The following is a 23,540-nucleotide window of genomic DNA, read 5'->3' as shown; positions in this document are numbered from 1 at the left end:
AATAAATGATCACTGAGTACCATTTCAGAAGTTTTGTTTCTTGAAAAATCAAATTTATCTATCTCTACTCACCTGGTTTGGCTCTTCTAGAACAAAACCTTTAAGTCATAGTGAAATTACAGTAGCAGACAATTTTTTCTCCACATAAGCAATCACTTCCTAGGCTTTACAAGTATGAAATTACACCTTGTCTTAACTACCCTAGAGGGCCTAATTTGAGAGAAAAGTTAAAAAAAATCCACTGTACCCATGTCTTGTTTTGTTTTGTTTTGTTTTGTTTTTGAGACTTAAATTTTAAAACCCAGTATGATTTACTAGACATGATTTTTTTAAATTAATCTACAAGTTACTACCAGAATCAGGAAAATTGGGTGTGTGTGTATGTGTGTGTGTATTTTTTAGAAATCCCAATATATTTTGGTTCTGTTTCAGAACACAGCCATGTACTTAACACCCATATATAAGTTCATGGGTTGTCTCTCATGCCTGAAAACTAAACATTTCAGACCATGATCTTGTATGTGTTGAAAGCAGGAAAGGTTTCAAAAGCTCCCTAGGTGATTCCAATGGACAAACAGGGATGAGGAACATTGGCCCGTGACTCTGATATTCCTAAACTGTTCTAAGAACTGAAATCAAGGAAGATGAATGCAGTTGAGATTTTCTTCAACTAAAGAAGATTGTCTTCCTCAAAATAAGTCTCATGAGAAGGCTCCCTGCAACCTTGAAGGTGCTGTCACTGGCTATACTGCAGGAGCTGTATAAAATCTAATCTGAAAGCTCTGAAGAAAACTGCCAGTAAGGTATTAATGCTCCAGTGATCATGTGATTACCATAGATGTTTTCATACTAGGCAGTTATACCCACTTCTTCTTATAACATCAATCCCAGGTGCAAAATGCTAGCCTCCTAAAATTGTTTTTGTTGGGGGGTGGGTTGGGAGAGGGACCACCTTCCTCAACAGGTATTTGTCAGAGACACAACTTGTGACTCAATACCTACTGATGCTCAAATGAGAAAAAATACTTACGGAGAATTTCCTGAACGACCTATTCATGCCACTCTTCTAAATACTTAAGAATTTAACCTTGTTTCAATTCAGACTTAGAGCAGAAAATTTGTACCATATCATAGAGGTCCCTTACAGAACTGCTTTTATAAATAGTTGTTGGCTCATCTCATTTTCTATCCCTGTCCTGAATGTATGTTTCTGAGCAATCTGAAACTCCTGAAACAAAACAGGTATGGGCATTAACTCTCTAGAGTCCAAAGGACATATGAAGGGCTCTTAAGCATCATTTCCTCACTCCGTTTAAGGGTTTAAGATCTCATGCCACATGTAAAGCAACTTGGTTAGCAAATTAGCTATATATTTGCAAAAATCACAAATGAGACCTTGTATTTTTTAAAAAGATAAAAATTCCAAAGAGTCCCTCCCTGCAATACAATGCTACTGTGAGATTTTGACTATTTTCAAATACCTATTATGGTGAATGGAGATAGGTACCTGTTTGGCTTAATGCCCACCCCCCCCAAAAAAAGCAGAACTTTGTTGAATTCAATGTACAAACAGGCATTTCCACAATAAAATGGTTTACCTCAACATCCAGCTCAAGAATGTCTGCAGTCATATTCATTAGAGAGCCAATGTTTGGCTTGGTTCTCCCAAAGTCTCCATGTACAAACTCTTTAATGTAGCTGGGATTTGTTTAAGGAAACAATGGAGATAGCTATGCAGCACCAACTGTTTGGTGAGATTTGATAGGTAAAAGGGAAAGGACAGACAAAAGCAGAAATGTTACAAGGGTGAGGTTATTTCCGAGCTGTGACCAGTGATGTGTGTCTTAGAAAATAAGCTCTGGGGGCACCTGGGTGGCTCAGTCGGTTGAGCGTCCAGCTTCGGCTCAGATCATGATCCCACAGTTTGTGGGTTCGAGTCCCATGTCGGGCTATGTGCTGACAGCTTGGAGCCCGGAGCCTGCTTCCAATTCTGTGTCTCCCTCTCACTCTGCCCCTCCCCTGCTCGCACTCTGTCTCTGTCTCTCAAAAATAAATAAATGTTAAAAAAAAAAAAAAATTAAAAAAAAGAAGAAAAGAAGCTCTGGCAAACTGGTTCCCACCAGCCTGGAAGCCAACAGCAGGACTCAGCACTAAAAGTCATGACTTTCTTTTTTTCTTCAGTTTACCTCCAAGTGCCAAAGTTTAGCTATGGAATTTTTTTTTTTTTTTTTTAGTTTTGTTTGTTTGTTTGTTTCAAGTAATCTCTACACTCAGTGTAGAGCTTGAACCCACAAACCCAAGATCAAGAGTCGCACACTTCATTGAGCGGGCCAGGCGACCCTGGATGTACATTTTTTTTAAGTTTATTTATTTATTTTGAGAGAGAGTGTGTGTGCATGCGCATGCACACGAGCAGGGTAAGTGACAAAAAGAGAGGAGAGAGAGAATCCCAAGCAGGCTCTGTGCTGTCAATGCGAGCCCCAGGCGGGGCCTGAACTCACAAACTGTGAGATCATGACCTGAGCCAAAATCAAGAGTTGGACGCTTAACTGACTGAACCACCCAGGGACCCATGGATATGGATTTTTTAAAGTTAACTGTAGTTCAATACTAAGTAAAACAAAACCTTAGCTATTTTTTCTCTGCCACAAATTCCATTTTGTCATCTTTTTGGCCTCATTTTTCAATAATGTCAGCTGGCATCTGCCAAATGATAAGTTTCCACAGGGTCACACACAGAGTAACCTCGATGATGGCTTTCCTGGTAATGTGACCCAGTGACACAATAGGAGTAGGATGGGAGGGACAATGAGAATACTAATTTAGTCTTGAGAAAGGTCCTTCAGAAGGATTATCAAAGGACCTAAGTTCTTGTTTGCAACTCTTGCATGGTTAACAAGAGAATTAGGTTAATTCTTCTTTTAAAGGGGCAATTTTGTGTTTCCCTCATAGGTCTTCGAATTTTGAAGTCAATGGTTAATCCTAGAATTACTTATTAAGATTATATTAATATTCCTTACACAGGACTCTACTACAGGCGTGAAAATATTTATCTGAAAGATATAATTTTGCTAGCATTCAGTAAAAACTCATTTAGTGTTATGTTGTGTTCTATAAACCAGCACTTAGTATAAAAACTTGATATAATTTGAATAGGAAAAGTAAGTTTATTCTTAGATGATAAAACACTTCCACCATTAACATGCTGATATGATGTCCTCACTTTCTGAAAGTTTATTCACTCTACTTTCACCAAATGTTTTGACTCAAGGATAAGACATATAATTATCTAGTAACTGCCTTCTTTACTAAATGCATAATTACATAACAGTTATAATTCTTTTTCTCTCACTTTCTTTAGAGAATGCTACTTCTGAGGAGCAATGATGAGGGGACATGACCAAAAAGCCCCAGAATAACCAACTGGAAGGGCCAGAATGTTCTTATTCATATCCAGAAGGATGAGGTATAAGTCAAATGAACTAGTTCAGTGTACTGAGCAATGTATGTGAAAAATCCACATACTTCTGTGTATAACCACATGGTATCTAAAGCTTTACCAAGTAGTCTTTCTTGGCTAATCCCTTAAATTCAGGTACATGGCTAGTCCTAAAAACGTTTTAGTAAGATTGAAAAGATACTTGTTTCTTCAAAAGACCACTGCATTTCACCTGAGCACACTACACCTAAACTGGAATTAGGTAAAAAGAGTGGGAACAACAACAACAAAAAAGAAGTGATTTCTTTGACATTCCATCTACAGTAGGCAAATGTGCTCCAAACAACAGAATTACAAAGGTCTGCCTGCTGTCTTCTCAACAGATCAATCCCTCGTTGATCTAAACCAAAAGTTGAAAAGATTTTAAGAGTAAATAACATACACCTATTTCACCTTTGCAAATTCTGGTTGCTTCTGGGATGTCAAGGGGCAGGGTGCGGGAGGAGGTTGGTGGGGAAAGAGAGACAGTAATTACAGCAATATGGTGACAATGCTAGTTGGTGATTAAAATAACTTTTTTTTTTTTTTGCCTTCGATCCATAAGTAGATCATTAGTTTTATTCTAGTTAAGTATTTTATCACTTCATACTATTGGATCACTAAATAATATAAAAACAAAAAACAAACACACAAATATTGGGAGCACTTTTGAAAAGTAAACTAGAGCTAGGACTAAGGCAACTGCCAGATGTATTTTAACCAGCAGCTCAGGGTTAATACAAAACCATACAAGGCAGAGCCCAATATGAAGAAGTGATCATTTGTGGACTGTTCTCTTGTTTTGGGCCAGTGGGCAAATAAAGTGTAGATCAGTATGTAAAGTAGGGCCACTCCCATCTACTATCAGTGTTTAATAATCTGGGGCAAATGCTGCAAATACTGAAAGGACCCAAATGTCGTTATGAAAACGCGACTTGCAAAATGTTATGAAGACACAAATCAATAAATGAATCAATCAGAACTGTTTCCTGAGTACTTACTATGCAGTGGGCATTGTGTGAGACACTGTGACTATTTTAAGGTTCACACTCTATTGGCTGCTGACTCATGGTTTAAAAAGTCATTTTGAAAAATACAAATTAAATGGGACCCCCCCCACACACACACCCCCCAAAACAGAATTTTTCTCCAACCTAATCCTTACCCTAATTGTTCCTAGATCAAGTTGAACCTATCTTCTGGGGCAGCGTGAACTCTTCCACTAAGGTTCTGCTTAGATTACTGCTGGGCGAAAGGCGAAAGGATACGTGCCAGCTTGAGTCTTCAGGTAGAGGTGGAAGTGATGTTCATCCACATAGCGCGTCTCCATGGAGTGAATGATGCGAGTTCTCACAGCCAAGGGCCTCCGATGCAGGACTCGGAGGGGTGTTTTCTGGTCAATCTTTAAGTCCTAGAGGAGGATATGTTACACAACCATGGAGTCAGCTTTGCTCCCAGGGCACCCGGGGAAGCCCGTCTCAGTGTCTCCTTTGTCACCCATGGCTCACCACAGAGGTCTTCTTTGGTGGACCCCATCTATCACTGTCAGGGTAGATACTGGTACTATAATAAATCGTACCTCCAAAGGTTCAGGCTCTGTGGAACTTCTCATAACCTAGTCCATAGTTACTCATTTTCTGGGCCTCCGTATGCCATTAAAAAAGGATTTGGATGGGGCACCTGGGTGGTTCAGTCAGTTAAGCCTCCAACTCTTGATTTCCGCTTTTGGTCATGATCTCACAGTTGGTGGGATCTAGACCCACGCTGGGCTCTGTGTTGACAGCTCGGAGCTGGCTGAGAATTCTCTCTCTCTTTCTCTCTCTTTCTGCCCCTCCCCTGCTTGTGTGCACTTGTGCTCTGTCTCTCAAAAATAAATGAATAAACATTTTTTTTTAAAGGCTTTGAAGTAAATGATCCCCAAGGTCTCTTTTACTCTAATATTTAACAAATTGATTAGGACCCCAGAGTTCTAGTCTATCCTTTACTTTAACAGAGCTCTTCTAGAAGATCTGTTCTTACCTTTTTTTTCCCCTGACCCAACAGATGATTTAACAGTGGGGTGAATGGCTGAGGTGAGAAATGGCTTTCTGTAGAAGGTGAGACCTTGGCATCACTTGTGTGTATGGGCAGTGTGCAAGTTTGAAGGACAACCATATACCTACTCACTAGGTTATTTTTTTTGGTTATATGAAAAGATGTATCTGGAAAATTAAGTTACATCACTGTTAGGGTAGTATTTTCAATATAATAACTACAAAGAAGTGTGTACAATAAATCAAGACCTCTCAGTATTTGTAAGCCCAGTTCAAGTCACTTGAGAATAACCATACTACATGCTTTTGACAATTTAGATTTTTTAGGGGCACAGCCTTGTTTTTCTTCAGAGATTTCCTTTTGTCACAAGACATAAAATAAGAAATAGAGATTAAAATTGTAAAAGGTCAACTAAATCTAAGTTTTAAAAATAGATATTGGATATAACCAGAAATGTAGGTTCATGAGAACTTTGAATCCTCTGCCATTTCTTGTTGGAACAACTCCTTCCTAATTTATACGACTTGGGAGTGCCTGAAGCCATGCTAAGAGAACAAAGATTTCTGTCTGGTCTCCCCTCTATCAAGTTTTCCACCCAGAAAGAAAGAGCAAGTTCTGACAAAGACTACACTTGAAATGGTGTGACTGTTTTGATCATAGCAGTGAGTCAATGGCCCCTCCTAACTTGTAGGTTTTATGATTCCATAATTCTTGGGTTTAGAAGCATGTTGTTCTGCTGAGATATGCTGTCTACATAAGGTCTGACATTTCTCTGGCCAAAGAGACAAAAAAAAGGACATGGCTGAACTGTTAAGGAATCTGTACAGATACAGCCTTCACTGTAGAATACAGAAATAACTGGCCTTTAAATGAGTGACTAAGGAATGCTCCTCTCCCTGTACTAGTACTCACTCCCAGTCCTAGTCAATGGAAGTACTGACTGAGCTGGGAGACCCACCACTGCTTCCAATATAACACTCATTCAGCACACACTCCTGTGTGTTTTGTGTCTGCTTGTTTTCAGTAGACAAAAGGAAACTATTTACTTTAACATTGCATTCTTCTGGCCCCATTCTGATGAATTTTCAGAAATACAGAAACATACGCAAACAACTTTTTTTTTCCTTAGAAATAGAATACTCTTAAAAAAGAAGAGACAGGGGCGCCTGGGTGGCGCAGTCTGTTGGGCGTCCGACTTCAGCCAGGTCGCGATCTCGCGGTCCGTGAGTTCGAGCCCCGCGTCGGGCTCTGGGCTGATGGCTCAGAGCCTGGAGCCTGTTTCCGATTCTGTGTCTCCCTCTCTCTCTGCCCCTTCCCTGTTCATGCTCTGTCTCTCTCTGTCCCAAAAATAAATAAACGTTGAAAAAAATAAAAAATAAAAAAATAAAATAAATAAAAAAATAAAAAAGAAGAGACAACAGACTTCAAGCTGTATTAGAAAGCTGTAATCATCAAGACAGTATGGTACTGGTACAAGAACAGACACTCAGATCAATGGAACATAATAGAGAACCCAGAAATGGACCCACAAACATATGGCCAACTGATCTTTGACAAAGCAGGAAAGAATATCCAGTGGAATAAACACAGTCTCTTCAGCAAGTGGTGCTGGGAAAACTGGACAGCGACATGCAGAAGAATGAACCTGGACCACTTTCTTACACCATACACAAAAAATAAACTCAAAATGGATGAAAGACCTAAATGTAAGACAGGAAGCCATCAAAATCCTTGAGGAGAAAGCAGGCAAAAACCTCTCTGATCTTGGCCGCAGCATCTTCTTACTCAACACGTCTTCGGAGGCAAGGGAAACAAAGCAAACATGAACTATTGGGACCTCATCAAAATAAAAAGCTTCTGGACAGCAAAGGAAGCAATCAGCAAAACTAAAAGGCAGCTGACGGAATGGGAGAAGATATTTGCAAATGAAATATCAGATAAAGCCTTGGTATCCAAAATCTATAAAGAACCTATCAAACTCAACACCCAAAAAACAAATAATCCAGTAAGAAATAGGCAAAGGACATGAATAGACACTTCTCCAAAGAAGATATCCAGATGGCCAACCAACACATGAGAAAATGCTCCACATCACTCATCATCAAGGAAATACCAATCAAAACCACAATGAGATACCACCTCCCACCTGTCAGAATGGCTAACACGAACAACTCAGGCAACAACAGATGTTGGCGAGGATGAGGAGAAAGAGGATCTCTTTTGCACTGCTGGTGGGAATGCAAACTGGTGCAGCCACTCTGGAAAACAGTATGGAGGTTCCTCAAAAAATTAAAAATAAAACTACCCTACGACCCAGCAATTGCACTACTAGGTATTTATCCAAGGGATACAGGGATGCTGTTTTGAAAGGACACATGCACCCCAATGTTTATAGCAGCACTATCAACAATAGCCAAAGTATGGAAAGAGCCCAACTGTCCATCGATGGATAAATGGATAAAGAAGATGTGGTATATATATACAATGTAGTATTACTCAGCAATCAAAAAGAATGAAATCTTGCCATTTGCAACTACATGGATGGAACTAGAGGGTATTATGCTAAGCGAAATTAGTCAGTCAGACAAAGACAAATATATGACTTCACTCATATGAGGACTTTAAGACACAGAACAGATGAACACAAGGGAAAGGAAGCAAAAACAATATAAAAACAGGGAGGGGGACAAAACATAATATGGAGAACAGAGAGTTACTGGAGGGGTTGGGGGGGGGGATGGGCTAAATAGGTGAGGGGCATTAAGGAATCTACTCCTGAAATCACTGTTGCACTATATGCTAACTAACTTGGATGTAAATTTTTAAAAATAAATAAATAAATAAATAAATAAATAAGAAAAAAACAAAAAAGAAGAGACAAATAGTAAATTTGAAGTGACTTTTTCTCAAAATGGGGTAGTAACTCAGTTTTTCTCTTTTTTTTTTTTAATGTTTATTTATTTTTGAGAGAGAGATAGCAAGAGCAGGGGAGGGGCAGAGACAGGGAGACAGAGGATCCAAAGCAGGCTCTGTACTGACAGCAGAGAGCTCAAACTCATGAACTATAAGATCATGACTTGAGCTGAACTCAGAACCTCAACCAACTGAGCCACCCAGGCGCCCCTCAGTTTTTCTATTCTTGATGACAATAGGAATATTTGAAAATAGTTTTAACCCCAACACAAAAAAATTATTAGAAGTCAGCTAGTCCCATCAGTCCATTTGAGCTATGAACCATTAAAATAGACCCTTTCATTGCTTACTCTGTACCTACAAAAATTATCTTTCACATTATTCAGCATTATTTCTAAATTAGCTGTGAATAGGGCTACCTTCAAACTATGAATGCAGAGGAGGAGGGAAGATGGCTGCGTAGGAGGACGCTGGGCTCACCGCGCGTCCTGCTGATCACTTAGATTCCACCTACACCTGCCTAAATAACCCAGAAAACCACCAGAGGATTAGCAGAACGGAGCCGCCGGAGCCAAGCGCAGACGAGAGGCCCACGGAAGAGGGTAGGAAGGGCGGCGAGGCGGTGCGCGCTCCACGGACTGGCGGGAGGGAGCCGGGGCGGAGGGGCGGCTCGCCGGCCAAGCAGAGCCCCCGAGTCTGGCTTGCAAAAAGCGGAGGGGCCTGACGGACTGTGTTCCGACAGCAAGCGCGACTTAGCGGCTGGGAGGGCATAAGTTAACAGCTCTGCTCAGAAAGCGGGAAGGCTGGAGGACAAAGGGAAGGAGAGCTGCGGAGCCCCCAGACGACAGAGCTCAGTTTGGTGGGGAACAAAGGCGCTCGCCAGCGCCATCTTCCCCGCCCATCCCCCAGCCAAAATCCCAAAGAGAACCAGTTCCTGCCAGGGAACTTACTCACTCCGCGCAAACACCCAACTCTGCGCTTCTGCGGAGCCAAACCTTCGGCAGCGGATCTGACTCCCTGCTGCTGCCACGGGGCCCCTCCTGAAGTGGATCACCTAAGGGGAAGCAAGCTAAGCCTGCCCCTCCGGCCCCTGTGCACCTTGCCTACCCACCCCAGCTAAGACGCCAGATCCCCAGCATCACAAGCCTGGCAGTGTGCAAGTAGCCCAGACAGGCCACCCCACCCCACAGTGAATCCCGCCCCTAGGAGAGGGGAAGAGAAGGCACGCACCAGTCTGACTGTGGCCCCAGCGGTGGGCTGGGGGCAGACATCAGGTCTGACTGCGGCTTCACCCACCAACTCCAGTTATACACCACAGCACAGGGGAAGTGCCCTGCAGGTCCTCACCACGCCAGGGACTATCCAAAATGACCAAGCGGAAGAATTCCCCTCAGAAGAATCTCCAGGAAATAACAACAGCTAATGAGCTGATCAAAAAGGATTTAAATAATATAACAGAAAGTGAATTTAGAATAATAGTCATAAAATTAATCGCTGGGCTTGAAAACAGTATAGCTGACAGCAGAGAATCTCTTGCTACAGAGATCAAGGGACTAAGGAACAGTCACGAGGAGCTGAAAAACGCTTTAAACGAAATGCATAACAAAATGGAAACCACCACAGCTAGGATTGAAGAGGCAGAGGAGAGAATAGGTGAACTAGAAGATAAAGTTATGGAAAAAGAGGAAGCTGAGAAAAAGAGAGATAAAAAAAATCCAGGAGTATGAGGGAAAAATTAGAGAACTAAGTGATACACTAAAAAGAAATAATATACGCATAATTGGTATCCCAGAGGAGGAAGAGAGAGGGAAAGGTGCTGAAGGGGTACTTGAAGAAATAATAGCTGAGAACTTCCCTGAAGTGGGGAAGGAAAAAGGCATTGAAATCCAAGAGGCACAGAGAACTCCCTTCAGACGTAACTTGAATCGATCTTCTGCACGACATATCATAGTGAAACTGGCAAAATACAAGGATAAAGAGAAAATTCTGAAAGCAGCAAGGGGTAAACGTGCCCTCACATATAAAGGGAGACCTATAAGACTCGTGACGGATCTCTCTTTTGAAACTTGGCAGGCCAGAAAGAGTTGGCACGAGATTTTCAGTTTGCTAGACAGAAAAAATATGCAGCCGAGAATCCTTTATCCAGCAAGTCTGTCATTTAGAATAGAAGGAGAGATAAAGGTCTTCCCAAACAAACAAAAACAGAAGGAATTTGTCACCACTAAACCAGCCCTACAAGAGATCCTAAGGGGGACCCTGTGAGACAAAGTACCAGAGACGTCACTACAAGCATGAAACATACAGACATCACAATGACTCTAAACCCATATCTTTCTATAATAACACTGAATGTAAATGGATTAAATGCGCCAACCAAAAGACATAGGGTATCAGAATGGATAAAAAAACAAGACCCATCTATTTGCTGTCTACAAGAGACTCATTTTAGACCTGAGGACACCTTTAGATTGAGAGTGAGGGGATGGAGAACTATTTATCATGCTACTGGAAGCCAAAAGAAAGCTGGAGTAGCCATACTTCTATCAGACAAACTAGACTTTAAATTAAAGGCTGTAACAAGAGATGAAGAAGGACATTATATAATAGTGACAGGGTCTATCCATCAGGAAGAGCTAACAATTATAAATGTCTATGCGCCGAATACCGGAGCGCCCAAATATATAAAACAATTACTCATAAACACAAGCAACCTTATTGATAAGAATGTGGTAATTGCAGGGGACTTTAACACCCCACTTACAGAAATGGATAGATCATCTAGACACACGGTCAATAAAGAAACAAGGGCCCTGAATGAGACATTGGAACAGATGGACTTGACAGATATATTTAGAACTCTGCATCCCAAAGCAACAGAATATACTTTCTTCTCGAGTGCACATGGAACATTCTCCAAGATAGATCATATACTGGGTCACAAAACAGCCCTTCATAAGTTTACAAGAATTGAAATCATACCATGCATACTTTCAGACCACAATGCTATGAAGCTTGAAATCAACCACAGAAAAAAAAAGTCTGGAAAACCTCCAAAAGCATGGAGGTTAAAGAACACCCTACTAACGAATGAGTGGGTCAACCAGGCAATTAGAGAAGAAATTAAAAAATATATGGAAACAAACGAAAATGAAAATACAACAATCCAAATGCTTTGGGACGCAGCGAAGGCAGTCCTGAGAGGAAAATACATTGCAATCCAGGCCTATCTCAAGAAACAAGAAAAATCCCAAATACAAAATCTAACAGCACACCTAAAGGAAATAGAAGCAGAACAGCAAAGGCAGCCTAAACCCAGCAGAAGAAGATAAATAATAAAGATCAGAGCAGAAATAAACAATATAGAATCTAAAAAAACTGTAGAGCAGATCAACGAAACCAAGAGTTGGTTTTTTGAAAAAATAAACAAAATTGACAAACCTCTAGCCAGGCTTCTCAAAAAGAAACGGGAGATGACCCAAATAGATAAAATCATGAATGAAAATGGAATTATTACAACCAATCCCTCAGAGATACAAACAATTATCAGGGAATACTATGAAAAATTATATGCCAACAAATTGGACAACCTGGAAGAAATGGACAAATTCCTGAACACCCACACTCTTCCAAAACTGAATCAGGAGGAAATAGAAAGCTTGAACAGACCCATCACCAGCGAAGAAATTGAATCGGTTATCAAAAATCTCCCAACAAATAAGAGTCCAGGACCAGATGGCTTCCCAGGGGAGTTCTACCAGACGTTTAAAGCAGAGATAATACCTATCCTTCTCAAGCTATTCCAAGAAATAGAAAGGGAAGGAAAACTTCCAGACTCATTCTATGAAGCCAGTATTACTTTGATTCCTAAACCAGACAGAGACCCAGTAAAAAAAGAGAACTACAGGCCAATATCCCTGATGAATACGGATGCCAAAATTCTCAATAAGATACTAGCAAATCGAATTCAACGGCATATAAAAAGAATTGTTCACCATGATCAAGTGGGATTCATTCCTGGGATGCAGGGCTGGTTCAACATTCGCAAATCAATCAACGTGATACATCACATTAACAAAAAAAAAGAGAAAAACCATATGATCCTGTCAATCGATGCAGAAAAGGCCTTTGACAAAATCCAGCACCCTTTCTTAATAAAAACCCTTGAGAAAGTCGGGATAGAAGGAACATACTTAAAGATCATAAAAGCCATTTATGAAAAGCCCACAGCTAACATCATCCTCAACGGGGAAAAACTGAGAGCTTTTTCCCTGAGATCAGGAACACGACAGGGATGCCCACTCTCACCGCTGTTGTTTAACATAGTGCTGGAAGTTCTAGCATCAGCAATCAGACAACAAAAGGAAATCAAAGGCATCCAAATTGGCAAAGATGAAGTCAAGCTTTCGCTTTTTGCAGATGACATGATATTATACATGGAAATCCGACAGACTCCACCAAAAGTCTGCTAGAACTGATCCATGAATTCAGCAAAGTTGCAGGATACAAAATCAATGTACAGAAATCAGTTGCATTCTTATACACTAACAATGAAGTAACAGAAAGACAAATAAGGAAACTGATCCCATTCACAATCGCACCAAGAAGCATAAAATACCTAGGAATAAATCTAACCAAAGATGTAAAGGATCTGTATGCTGAAAACTATAGAAAGCTTATGAAGGTAATTGAAGAAGATTTAAAGAAATGGAAAGACATTCCCTGCTCATGGATTGGAAGAATAAATATTGTCAAAATGTCAATACTACCCAAAGCTATCTACACATTCAATGCAATCCCAACCAAAATTGCACCAGCATTCTTCTCGAAACTAGAACAAGCAATCCTAAAATTCATATGGAACCACAAAAGGCCCCGAATAGCCAAAGTAATTTTGAAGAAGAAGACCAAAGCAGGAGGCATCACAATCCCAGACTTTAGCCTCTACTACAAAGCTGTCATCATCAAGACAGCATGGTATTGGCACAAAAACAGACACATAGACCAATGGAATAGAATAGAAACCCCAGAACTAGACCCACAAACGTATGGCCAACTCATCTTTGACAAAGCAGGAAAGAACATCCAATGGAAAAAAGACAGTCTCTTTAACAAATGGTGCTGGGAGAACTGGACAGCAACATGCAGAAGGTTGAAACTAGACCACTTTCTCACACCATTCACAAAAATAAACTCAAAATGGATAAAGGACCTGAATGTGAGACAGGAAACCATCAAAACCCTAGAGGAGAAAGCAGGAAAAGACCTCTCTGACCTCAGCCGTAGCAATCTCTTACTCGACACATCCCCAAAGGCAAGGGAATTAAAAGCAAAAGTGAATTACTGGGACCTTATGAAGATAAAAAGCTTCTGCACAGCAAAGGAAACAACCAACAAAACGAAAAGGCAACCAACGGAATGGGAAAAGATATTTGCAAATGACATATCGGACAAAGGGCTAGTATCCAAAATCTATAAAGAGCTCACCAAACTCCACACCCGAAAAGCAAATAACCCAGTGAAGAAATGGGCAGAAAACATGAATAGACACTTCTCTAAAGAAGACATCCGGATGGCCAACAGGCACATGAAAAGATGTTCAGCGTCGCTCCTTATCAGGGAAATACAAATCAAAACCACACTCAGGTATCACCTCACGCCAGTCAGAGTGGCCAAAATGAACAAATCAGGAGACTCTAGATGCTGGAGAGGATGTGGAGAAACGGGAACCCTCTTGCACTGTTGGTGGGAATGCAAATTGGTGCAGCCACTCTGGAAAGCAGTGTGGAGGTTCCTCAGAAAATTAAAAATAGACCTACCCTATGACCCAGCCATAGCACTGCTAGGAATTTATCCAAGGGACACAGGAGTACTGATGCATAGGGGCACTTGTACCCCAATGTTCATAGCAGCACTCTCAACAATAGCCAAATTATGGAAAGAGCCTAAATGTCCATCAACTGATGAATGGATAAAGAAATTGTGGTTTATATACACTATGGAATACTACGTGGCAATGAGAAAAAATGAAATATGGCCTTTTGTAGCAACGTGGATGGAACTGGAGAGTGTGATGCTAAGTGAAATAAGCCATACAGAGAAAGACAGATACCATATGGTTTCACTCTTATGTGGATCCTGAGAAACTGAACAGGAACCCATGGGGGAGGGGAAGGAAAAAAAAAAAAAAAAAAGAGGTTAGAGTGGGAGAGAGCCAAAGCATAAGAGACTGTTGAGAACTGAGAGCAAACTGAGGGTTGATGGGGGGTGGGAGGGAGGAGAGGGTGGGTGATGGGTATTGAGGAGGGCACCTTTTGGGATGAGCACTGGGTGTTGTATGGAAACCAATTTGACAATAAATTTCATATATAAAAAAAAAAAAATAAAAAAAATAAAGCTTAGGGCAGAGGACAAAAAAAAAAAAAAAAAAAACTATGAATGCATTTTTTTTTTTTAAGTAATCTCTATACCCAACATGGGGCTTGAACTCACGACCCCAAGATCAAGAGTCACATGTTCTACCAACTGAGCCATCCAGGTGCCCCAAATCTATTTTTTATTTTTTTTTTATTTTTTTTTTTTTAATTTTTTTTTCAACGTTTATTTATTTTTGGGACAGGGAGAGACAGAGCATGAACGGGGGAGGGGCAGAGAGAGAGGGAGACACAGAATCGGAAGCAGGCTCCAGGCTCTGAGCCATCAGCCCAGAGCCCGACGCGGGGCTCGAACTCACGGAGCGCGAGATCGCGACCTGGCTGAAGTCGGACGCTTAACCGACTGCGCCACCCAGGCGCCCCCCAAATCTATTTTTTAAATGAGTTCATCTTCCCCTCAGAATTCTGAATGACTTACATATGTGGTGAAATAGTGGTTTAGAAATTTGTTTTCTAATCTTAAGAATATCTGTCTAAACTATCATTCTAAAGGCTGCAGATAATGGGCTAAAAACCAAACGGCTTTTGATATAGACTCATGGAACATAAGATCTGGAGGCCCACTGGGGGTGATCTAGTCAACACCCACCCCCGTGTTAGGGATGAACATGTCTAAACAGGTGAATGATTCATACTATAAACATTATTCTGCACTTCACTTTCTTTCTCATAATGTCATGTGTGTTTCTGTGATTCATAGGTGTGGACCTACTTCTATCCTTTTTTCCAACAATTTTAAGCATATATACACACAATAACATAAATGGGATCACATGCTGCTTTAGTTTTTTTTAATAACTTTATAATATTCCAGCTTCCTCTGCCATTTCCTTTTTTTTTTTTTAACGTTTATTTATTTTTGAGAGAGACAGAGACAGAATGTGAGTGGGTTGGGGCAGAGAGAGAGGGAGGCACAGAATCAGAAGCAGGCTCCAGGCTCTGAGCTGTCAGCACAGAGTCCAATGCTGGCCTCGAACCCATAAGCACAGAGCCTGACGCAGGGCTCGAACTCACGAGCTGTGAGATCATGACCTGAGCCAAAGTCAGACGCTCAATCGACAGAGCCACCCAGGCACCCCTGCCATTTCCTTTCTGAAGGAAGTTCACTTTGTTTCTAGCTGTGTTGTTGTTGATTTTGCCACTTTGAATAAAGTCAGTAAACATCTTTGTGCACAAATCCTTAAGCCCTGGAGTTTTATTTCTTCAGGACAGATTGCCAGTAGTGGAAGTGCTGGGTAGAAGACGAATACGTTTTTAATTTTTAGAATCACTGCTACATTATTTTCCAAAACAGGCTAAACACTTTACATTTCTACTGACAAAGTATGCAACTAGTCTTCTCCATGCCAACCAATAGGTGCTAGTCTCAGAGGACTAAAGTGATGTCTTATTGTTACTTTAATCCAAAGTGGAACGTCTTTTCAGATGATCCTTGGCCATATACAGTTGCTCTTTTTCAGCTGCTTGATCCTTTGTCTATTTTTCTCTATTGGGTGTTTGCATTTTTCATAAGTAGAAATCCTATTTATGGTATCTTTTGCCACACGATTTGTTTTCTACATAGTTGCATATATGTGTATACAGAAACACACACTCATGTATATGTTTTAATGTTTATTTATTTTTGAGGGAGAGAGACAGACAGAGCATGAGCGGGGGAAAGGCAGAGAGAGAGGGAGACACAGAATCTGAAGCAGGCTCCAGGCTCTGAGCTATCAGCACAGAGCCCGACATGGGGCTCGAACTCATGAACCATGAGATCATGACCTGAGCCCAAGTCAGATGCTTAACCGACTGAGTCACCGAGGCACCCTTCTCATGTGTATGTATCACCCAATAAATACTCTTATAGCTTGTTTTCTTCCCCTGAGCATTTGTCAGGAACATTTTCCTTTGTCAATAGTCATCTACCACATAATTTCTAACAGCTGGTTAGCAGTAGTCCATCATACAGATAAACCATAAGATGAAGTCTGTCTCCTCTAGTAGGTCATCTAGATTATTACAAAATATTGCCCATTTTAACAACGTTGTGATAACTATACAGACCTCTATATCCATTTATGCTCATTCCTTGCATTTGAGAGTAAATTATCCTTACAGGAAGAGATGGGGATAGGTGGGAAGAAACATGCAAAGGAACAGGCAGACCCTCTACAGTGCCGTATGCTCATGTGAAGGAAAACCTAGCACATGCCAAAATTTGTGCTGTACATATATTATCCTTCTTAAAAATTTATAACATGTTGGGGCGCCTGAGTGGCTCAGTTGGTTAAGAGTCCGACTTCAGCTCAGGTTGTGATCTCACAATTCATGGGTTTGAGCCCCGTGTCGGGCTGTGTGCTGACAGCTTGGAGCCTGGAGCCTGCTTCAGATTCTGTCTCCCCCTCTCTCTGCGCCTCCCACACTTCCATTCTGTCTCTCTCTCTCTCCCTCAAAAATAAACATTAAGACAAATTTATAACATATTTTATTTATACACTTTATCTTAGCATCAATTCTATTAGACAATTCTATTTCATATTTCCTTTCTACGGATGGCCAAGTATAATAATAGCATTGCTCACGTTTTCTGTGTACCAGATACTTTTCTAAGTGCTTCACATGACAACTCATTTCATTCTTCTAATTCTACAGATGAAGGAAACAAAGCATAAAGAAGCCAAGCAACGTGTCCAAAGTCACACAACTAGGAAATGCAGATTCAGGATTTGCAGCCAAGCAATCTGTGCCCAGAGGCAGGATCTCAATCACTAGCAATGCTGCCTCTCAAACAGGTTCGATGAATTGCCCAGTCATTCAACCAGTAAATGGCAATGCCAGGATTTGAAAGCAGGTCTCACATTCCCCCAAGCCCATGCTTTATGACTTGCTACTAACAATCTAAAAGACAAAGAAATATTTTATAGGCAATCAGAAAAAAAAAAAAATAGAGCATTTAACTACCTTTATGTCATTTAGGAATTCAATGTCTTTTTTCTGTATGGCTTTATTTGTCCATATTAAGGCACTGTAGGATTTGGTCTTTTCTTCTTCACCTTCTTTCATATGTCCTATTGCCTCTCTAAACAAAAACAAGAAAAGAAAGTTTGTCTAAACACACAAAATACACTTAAGCCTTGCCCCAACTTCCCTTTCTTCAAAAATAGCTTTATCGAGATAAAATTTACATACAATTCCCATTTTAACTGTACGATTCAGTGATTTTTAGCATGTTTAGAGAGTTGTGTAGCTATCACCATAATCTAATTTTAGAATACTTCATCACCCCAAAAAAGAAACTCCATCCCTATTTGCAGTTCCTTCCCATTTCCTGTTTCCCCTAGCCCTTGGCAACCACTAATTGACTTTGTCTCCATAGATTTCCCTACTCTGAATATTTCATATAAAATGGAAGCATACAATACGTGGTGTGTGGTGTCTGGTTTCTTTTACTTCATAATGTTTTCAAGGTTCATCATGTTGGTGCATGTATCAGTACTTTATTCCTTTTTATTATCGAATAATATTCTGTTGTATGGAGATACCATATGTTACCCATGGACATTTGGGTTGTTTCTACTTTTTTGCTATTATGAATAATGCTACTATGAATATTCATGAGCAAGTCTTTGTGTGGGTGTACATTTTCATTTCTTGTGGGTATATATCTAGAAGTGGAGTTGCTGGGCCATAATGGTAACTCTACATTTGACCTTTTGACAAACTGCCAACTGTCTTCCAAAGTGGCCACACATAATCTCACAGCAATTTCTTAGGGTTCCCATTTCTCTACATCTTTGCCAGCATTTGTTTTTTTCTGTCTTTCTGATTACAGCCATCCTAGTGAGCCACCCTAGTGAGAGTAAAGTGGGATATCACTGACATTTTGACTTGCCCTTCCCTAATGGCAAATGATATTGAGCATTTTTTTTTCATGTATTCATGCATAAACATAGTATCCTCTTTGGAGAAATGTCCACTTAATCATCTTCCCCATTTTTAATTGGGTTGTTTTCGTATTACTGAGTTGTAAGAGTTCTTTATATGTTCTGGATACAATTCCCTTAACAGATACATGACCTACAACCAAAACTTCCATTCTGAGTTCATCTCCAGTGAGTCTACCCTTACCTTGTGACAAGCTGCAAGTCACGGACTTGGATTTTGTTAGACGAATTATTAATTTTCTGTAGTAGCAGAAAAAGAAAAACAATTAGCAACTCTAGTTCAGTTACAGAGTTGCAGAAACATGACGATTTCCATGTCATGAAGTGGTTTACCTGCTGAAGTTCCTTAATTTCTTGTGAAGTGAAATGTACTCTATGAGGATTCACCAGCTCAATTGCAAAGGGCCTTCCTGGCAGCACACACCCCGTCATGAAACAGAAACGTGTTGATGGAGTTAACATTTGGGCCAATGCAAGAGGGTTAGGAGGTGTGAAAAAACGAGTTGAGCTCTAGAGGACTGAAAGTTTAGTGACATGACTACATCTGGGGGAGGGAAGAATGTGTGAAAAGAATCAAGGGGCTTTTTGGGGGGCTGCTAAACCCCAGGACAGGCAACATGTGAAAATGACTGCTCTCCCAAAAGTCCATGAACAAGCCTGTGTTAATTACAAAATAAAATCCAAACAACTGCTAATTGATTTGGTTACACAAAGGTAACATTATTACACACAGCAATGCCCAGGTATACCAAGCTGAAATCCATCCTCCTAGCCTAATCCACTAGTGAAATGGAAAAGCTGTGATTCCATAAGGGGAAGGGACTATTAACTCTCAGCATCTTTCTTGTAATGCAACAATGCAAAATGAGAGAAATGAAGGCTAAGAGAACAGAATCACTTTTTAAATGAAGATGTGCATTTTGAAAACTGTACTGGTACTGCTGAAATGTTAGCAAATGGAACAATTAATAATCAAACTTTTGGAAAAACTTGGTTACCACCTTGTTAATGCACATAAAATTCCCTTAGAACCTATAGATATGCAATAAGGATGGCTTCTGAACACATGATTCCTGTTAAGACATAATCATATAATTTATAAAGGTAGCTCCATAATTCGCAAAGCCTCCTCACTGGGAGAAGCTCTGGGCTTTGCCCACTTTGGTTTTAACTGAGCAACTACAGTGAACCTGCTGTCTGAGAAGGGTGATAGTCTGAAAGTTAGTTCTAGTCAAGTGATGCTGTTGCAATCTTACCATTTCCTAATGTTCTCACATCTACATCTTCTCTTCCAGAGGAGGAAAAATTAAAACCTTTGCAAAGGAGATAAAGAAAAATAATCAGAAACATAATAGCCCTAAGACTTTCATTCCCACCTGTTGGTAGAAACCCCATTTGTCTGAAATAATCTACAGGAGAACTCCAAGGGATAGTCGCCATCCCACCTCTAATCCCAATCTCTAATAAAAATAGCAATGATAAGAAGTACCATTTATTGAGCACATATATGCTGGGCACTGAGCTAACATTTTGCATACATTATTTCATTCAATCCTTATTAGAACTTTATGATGTAGGTATTAAATAAAAGAATACCAAGCTTCTAAAAGGATAAGTACTTTTATCAAGGTCGCATGATTAAATGGCAGACAGAGCTAGACATTTCTGATGTAAAGCCAGACCTTAACTATCACCTTATGCCACCATCCCATGGGAGACCAGAGGCAGAGCACTTTTTAGAGGAAGGCTCCACAACAACCCTGGTCACAAGCTTATGGTGAAAAATCTGTCATTTTCCTTCTTTTTTTTTTTTTCTTGAAACAAAACAAAGCAAAATCATTTATTTGAGAATTAAACTCTATGAAAGGAAGAGGAATGGGGGGGAAAGGGTTTAAAAGTAAATTCTTTTTATCAAGCAAAGCCTAAACTGGGACCACAATAAAACTAGTGTTCATTCTAAGATAAATGGATCATCCTAGACTAAAAGCTGCAAATATTAGAATGGGAAATGGTGTAAAAAAAGGTGGGGGGGGCGGGGAGCTGTTGCATCATAACTTACTTAGATACAAAACTGACAATTTCACCATCATTGCCATAGCAAACATTACCACAGGCAGGCATTATTCTAAATTTTTCATAGATGTTAACACTATAAGGTAGGTACTATCATTATCCTCATTTTACTTATAAGGAAAATGACCCAGACAGGATAGGTAACTTGCCTAAGATGACATTACTGGTAAGTGGTAGGGCCAGGATTTGAACCAAGTGGTCTGACTCCATCCAGAGTCTCTTAACCACTGTTTATACAACACCACCAAGAGATAGGCAGAAGAGTTCAGACTCATGCCCACAGGGAAAGCAAGACTGGTCTTCTTGGATCAGGGATTAGAAAAGGCTGGGACGTTTGGAGAACTCTGGTCAGTCATTAGAGTTTGGTAAAGTTTAAGATCTCTGAACACATACATATATTAGAGGCTATACAAGGCACTGTGTACAAGGCACTGTGCTAGACACAGGGGAGATAAACAATATGGATACGGTCCTGATCCTCACAGGGCTTACTGTTTGTGGAGGGATAGGGACTGTAATATAGTGGGTAATATAGCTATGACAGGAAGCACATAGCATTATGAGCACATACAGCACTAAGAGCACAGTTGCAACATGAGCTATGAGATTTGTATTTATTCCTCAATGGTCCAGCTACTTCGGAGAGCACAAGATGAGGAAGAACAAGATAGCTGGAAAGAGCAAATGGGAAAGGCGGAATAGTGAACACCATTTAGACAGCCACTTTTTTCCCAGGAAAGAGTCTATACGTAAAGGTCCCACATAGATTTTAGAAAAAGGAAGGTTAAAAGGCTTGGAAAGGCCTATGAAAACTACACTGAAGATTAGCCCTCTTTTTGAAGATACTTAGCTGTGAAGAAAGTAGGATTTCACCCTTTCCTCTTGTCTAAGAGATCCCTTTGGCAAGCCAAGGTCAACACTTTAGGGAACATAGGTTCTGAACTATTGTTTGACACATACTGTCAGGGTAAAGTGGGCTCCTCTCTCCCACAGGGCCCAAAGCTATGAGTCTCATAGAGAGGAGTAACCCAGTACTGGTTAGGTAAGGGCCAGACAGCCAAGGTAGGACTAGAATTTAAGCTGAATTTAGGCTCAGAAATCTGGGTAAATTGGGGCACCTGTATGGCTCAGTCAGTTGAGCATCCAACTCTTGATTTTGAGTCATGTCATGATCTCGTGGTTCATGGTATCAAGCCCCACGTTGAGCTCTGCACTGGCAATGTGGAGGTCTTTTTTTTTTTAATTTGTTTATTATTGAGAAACAGAGACAGAGCACAAGCATGGGAGGGGCAGAGAGAGGGGGAGACACAAAATCTGAAGCAGGCTACAGGCTCTGAGCTGTCAGCACAGAGCCCGACGCAGAGCTCAAACTCATAAACCGCGAGATCATGACCTGAGCCAGGGTCAAACGCTTAACCAACTGAGCCACCCAGGTGTTCCAGGTGTCCAGGTCTTGATCTCAGGGTCGTGAATTCAAGCCCCATGTTGGGCTCCACACTTAAAAAATAAATATAAATAAATAAAAATAAAAAGAAGCCTGGATAACTTGTGCTGCGTTAATACCTAAGAACTGGCCAAGTAAGCAGCTATGAGAGTCACAGGGTCAGGCTTTTCTTGAGGTAGAGAATCAAGGCCAGGCAAGGAATAGGGTTCTGTGGACCACTGAGTCCCAAAGAACCCTCCACTCCATGTTTAGACTCCATTGTTAATAAAACCCATGGTAACATCAGTAGCTTCTAGACAGACTCAACAGACTCAAGAGTAGCACTAACTAGGGGTGGATAGCTAAATGGGGAATTCAGAATGGCATCTGGGAAGCTGAAAGATACTGACTCCCTGGGGCTGTGACCTGCCCACCGCCATCTCCAAACCAGCCATAATGTCAGGGAACCAGGTTATGACTGAGCCATAACCTGTGACTGATGGGGGAGAAGGGAAAGAACAGGACACAGAGAGGTAAGTCGAACAGTGACAGCTAAATCAGACTAGAAATCTCCAATTCATAAATTAGCCCATAAAATTTCCACAAATTCCAGAGGTGTAGGATCCCAAGCTAGGCCCTTGGGAAGTCCAGTGAAACATTAAATCCAGACAAAGGAAGAAGCGATTATTTATTATATCTTTTAGGAAAATATCTCAAATTTGGACAATACATTGAGAAATATTTTTGGGGGTGGCACGCCTGGATGGCTCAGTCAGTTAAGCATCAGAATCTTGATTTTGGCTCAGGTCATGATCCTAGGGTTGTGGGATCGAGCCCCACGTAAGGCTCTGTGCTGAGCGTGGAGCATGCTTAAGATTCTCTCTCCCTCTCCTTCTGTCCCTCTCCCCTGCTTGCGTGCTCTTTCCTCCTTCCTTCTCTGCTCTAAAAATAAATAGATAGATAAGTACATAATAGAAAACTCACTTAAAAATACTTTTGGGGGTAACCTTTAAAACTTTATTCGTATGCAATTATGAATAATAGCTAACAACAAAAGGAAAAGGAGTTAAGTATTAACTCCTTAATACCTTAATACCTTAAGTATTAGGAAATACATATTTAAAATTTGGGTGAGTTTTCATTTTTTTTCTTTTTTTTTTTTAATTTTTTTGATGTTTTTTTATTTTTGAAGGAGAGAGGCACAGCATAAGTGGGGGAAGTGCAGAGAGAGAGGGAGACACAGAATCCGAAGCAGGCTT

General features: G+C 40.6%; 1 protein-coding gene across 2 annotated transcripts in view; it reads right to left on the bottom strand.

Annotated features, from left to right (window-relative positions):
- The window catches only part of PUS10 (pseudouridine synthase 10), a 79,169-nt gene that overhangs the window by 2,004 nt on the left and 53,625 nt on the right, over positions 1–23,540 (bottom strand). For both annotated transcript variants that reach the window (XM_040453648.1, XM_040453647.1), the window contains exons 12-17: positions 20,042–20,098; positions 19,119–19,195; positions 18,970–19,025; positions 17,803–17,920; positions 4,747–4,889; positions 1,599–1,698 (exon numbers count right to left, since the gene is read on the bottom strand). In XM_040453648.1, coding sequence (XP_040309582.1) covers positions 1,599–1,698; positions 4,747–4,889; positions 17,803–17,920; positions 18,970–19,025; positions 19,119–19,195; positions 20,042–20,098 — 551 coding nt within the window. The remainder of the gene's footprint in view (positions 1–1,598; positions 1,699–4,746; positions 4,890–17,802; positions 17,921–18,969; positions 19,026–19,118; positions 19,196–20,041; positions 20,099–23,540) is intronic.

The sequence above is a fragment of the Herpailurus yagouaroundi genome, unplaced genomic scaffold (assembly GCF_014898765.1).
Source record: "Herpailurus yagouaroundi ecotype Mexico unplaced genomic scaffold, PumYag 210, whole genome shotgun sequence".
NCBI classification, from domain to species: Eukaryota; Metazoa; Chordata; class Mammalia; order Carnivora; family Felidae; genus Herpailurus; species Herpailurus yagouaroundi.
Note: the sequence above shows the minus strand (reverse complement) of the source record. Positions and strands in the feature narration are given on the sequence as shown.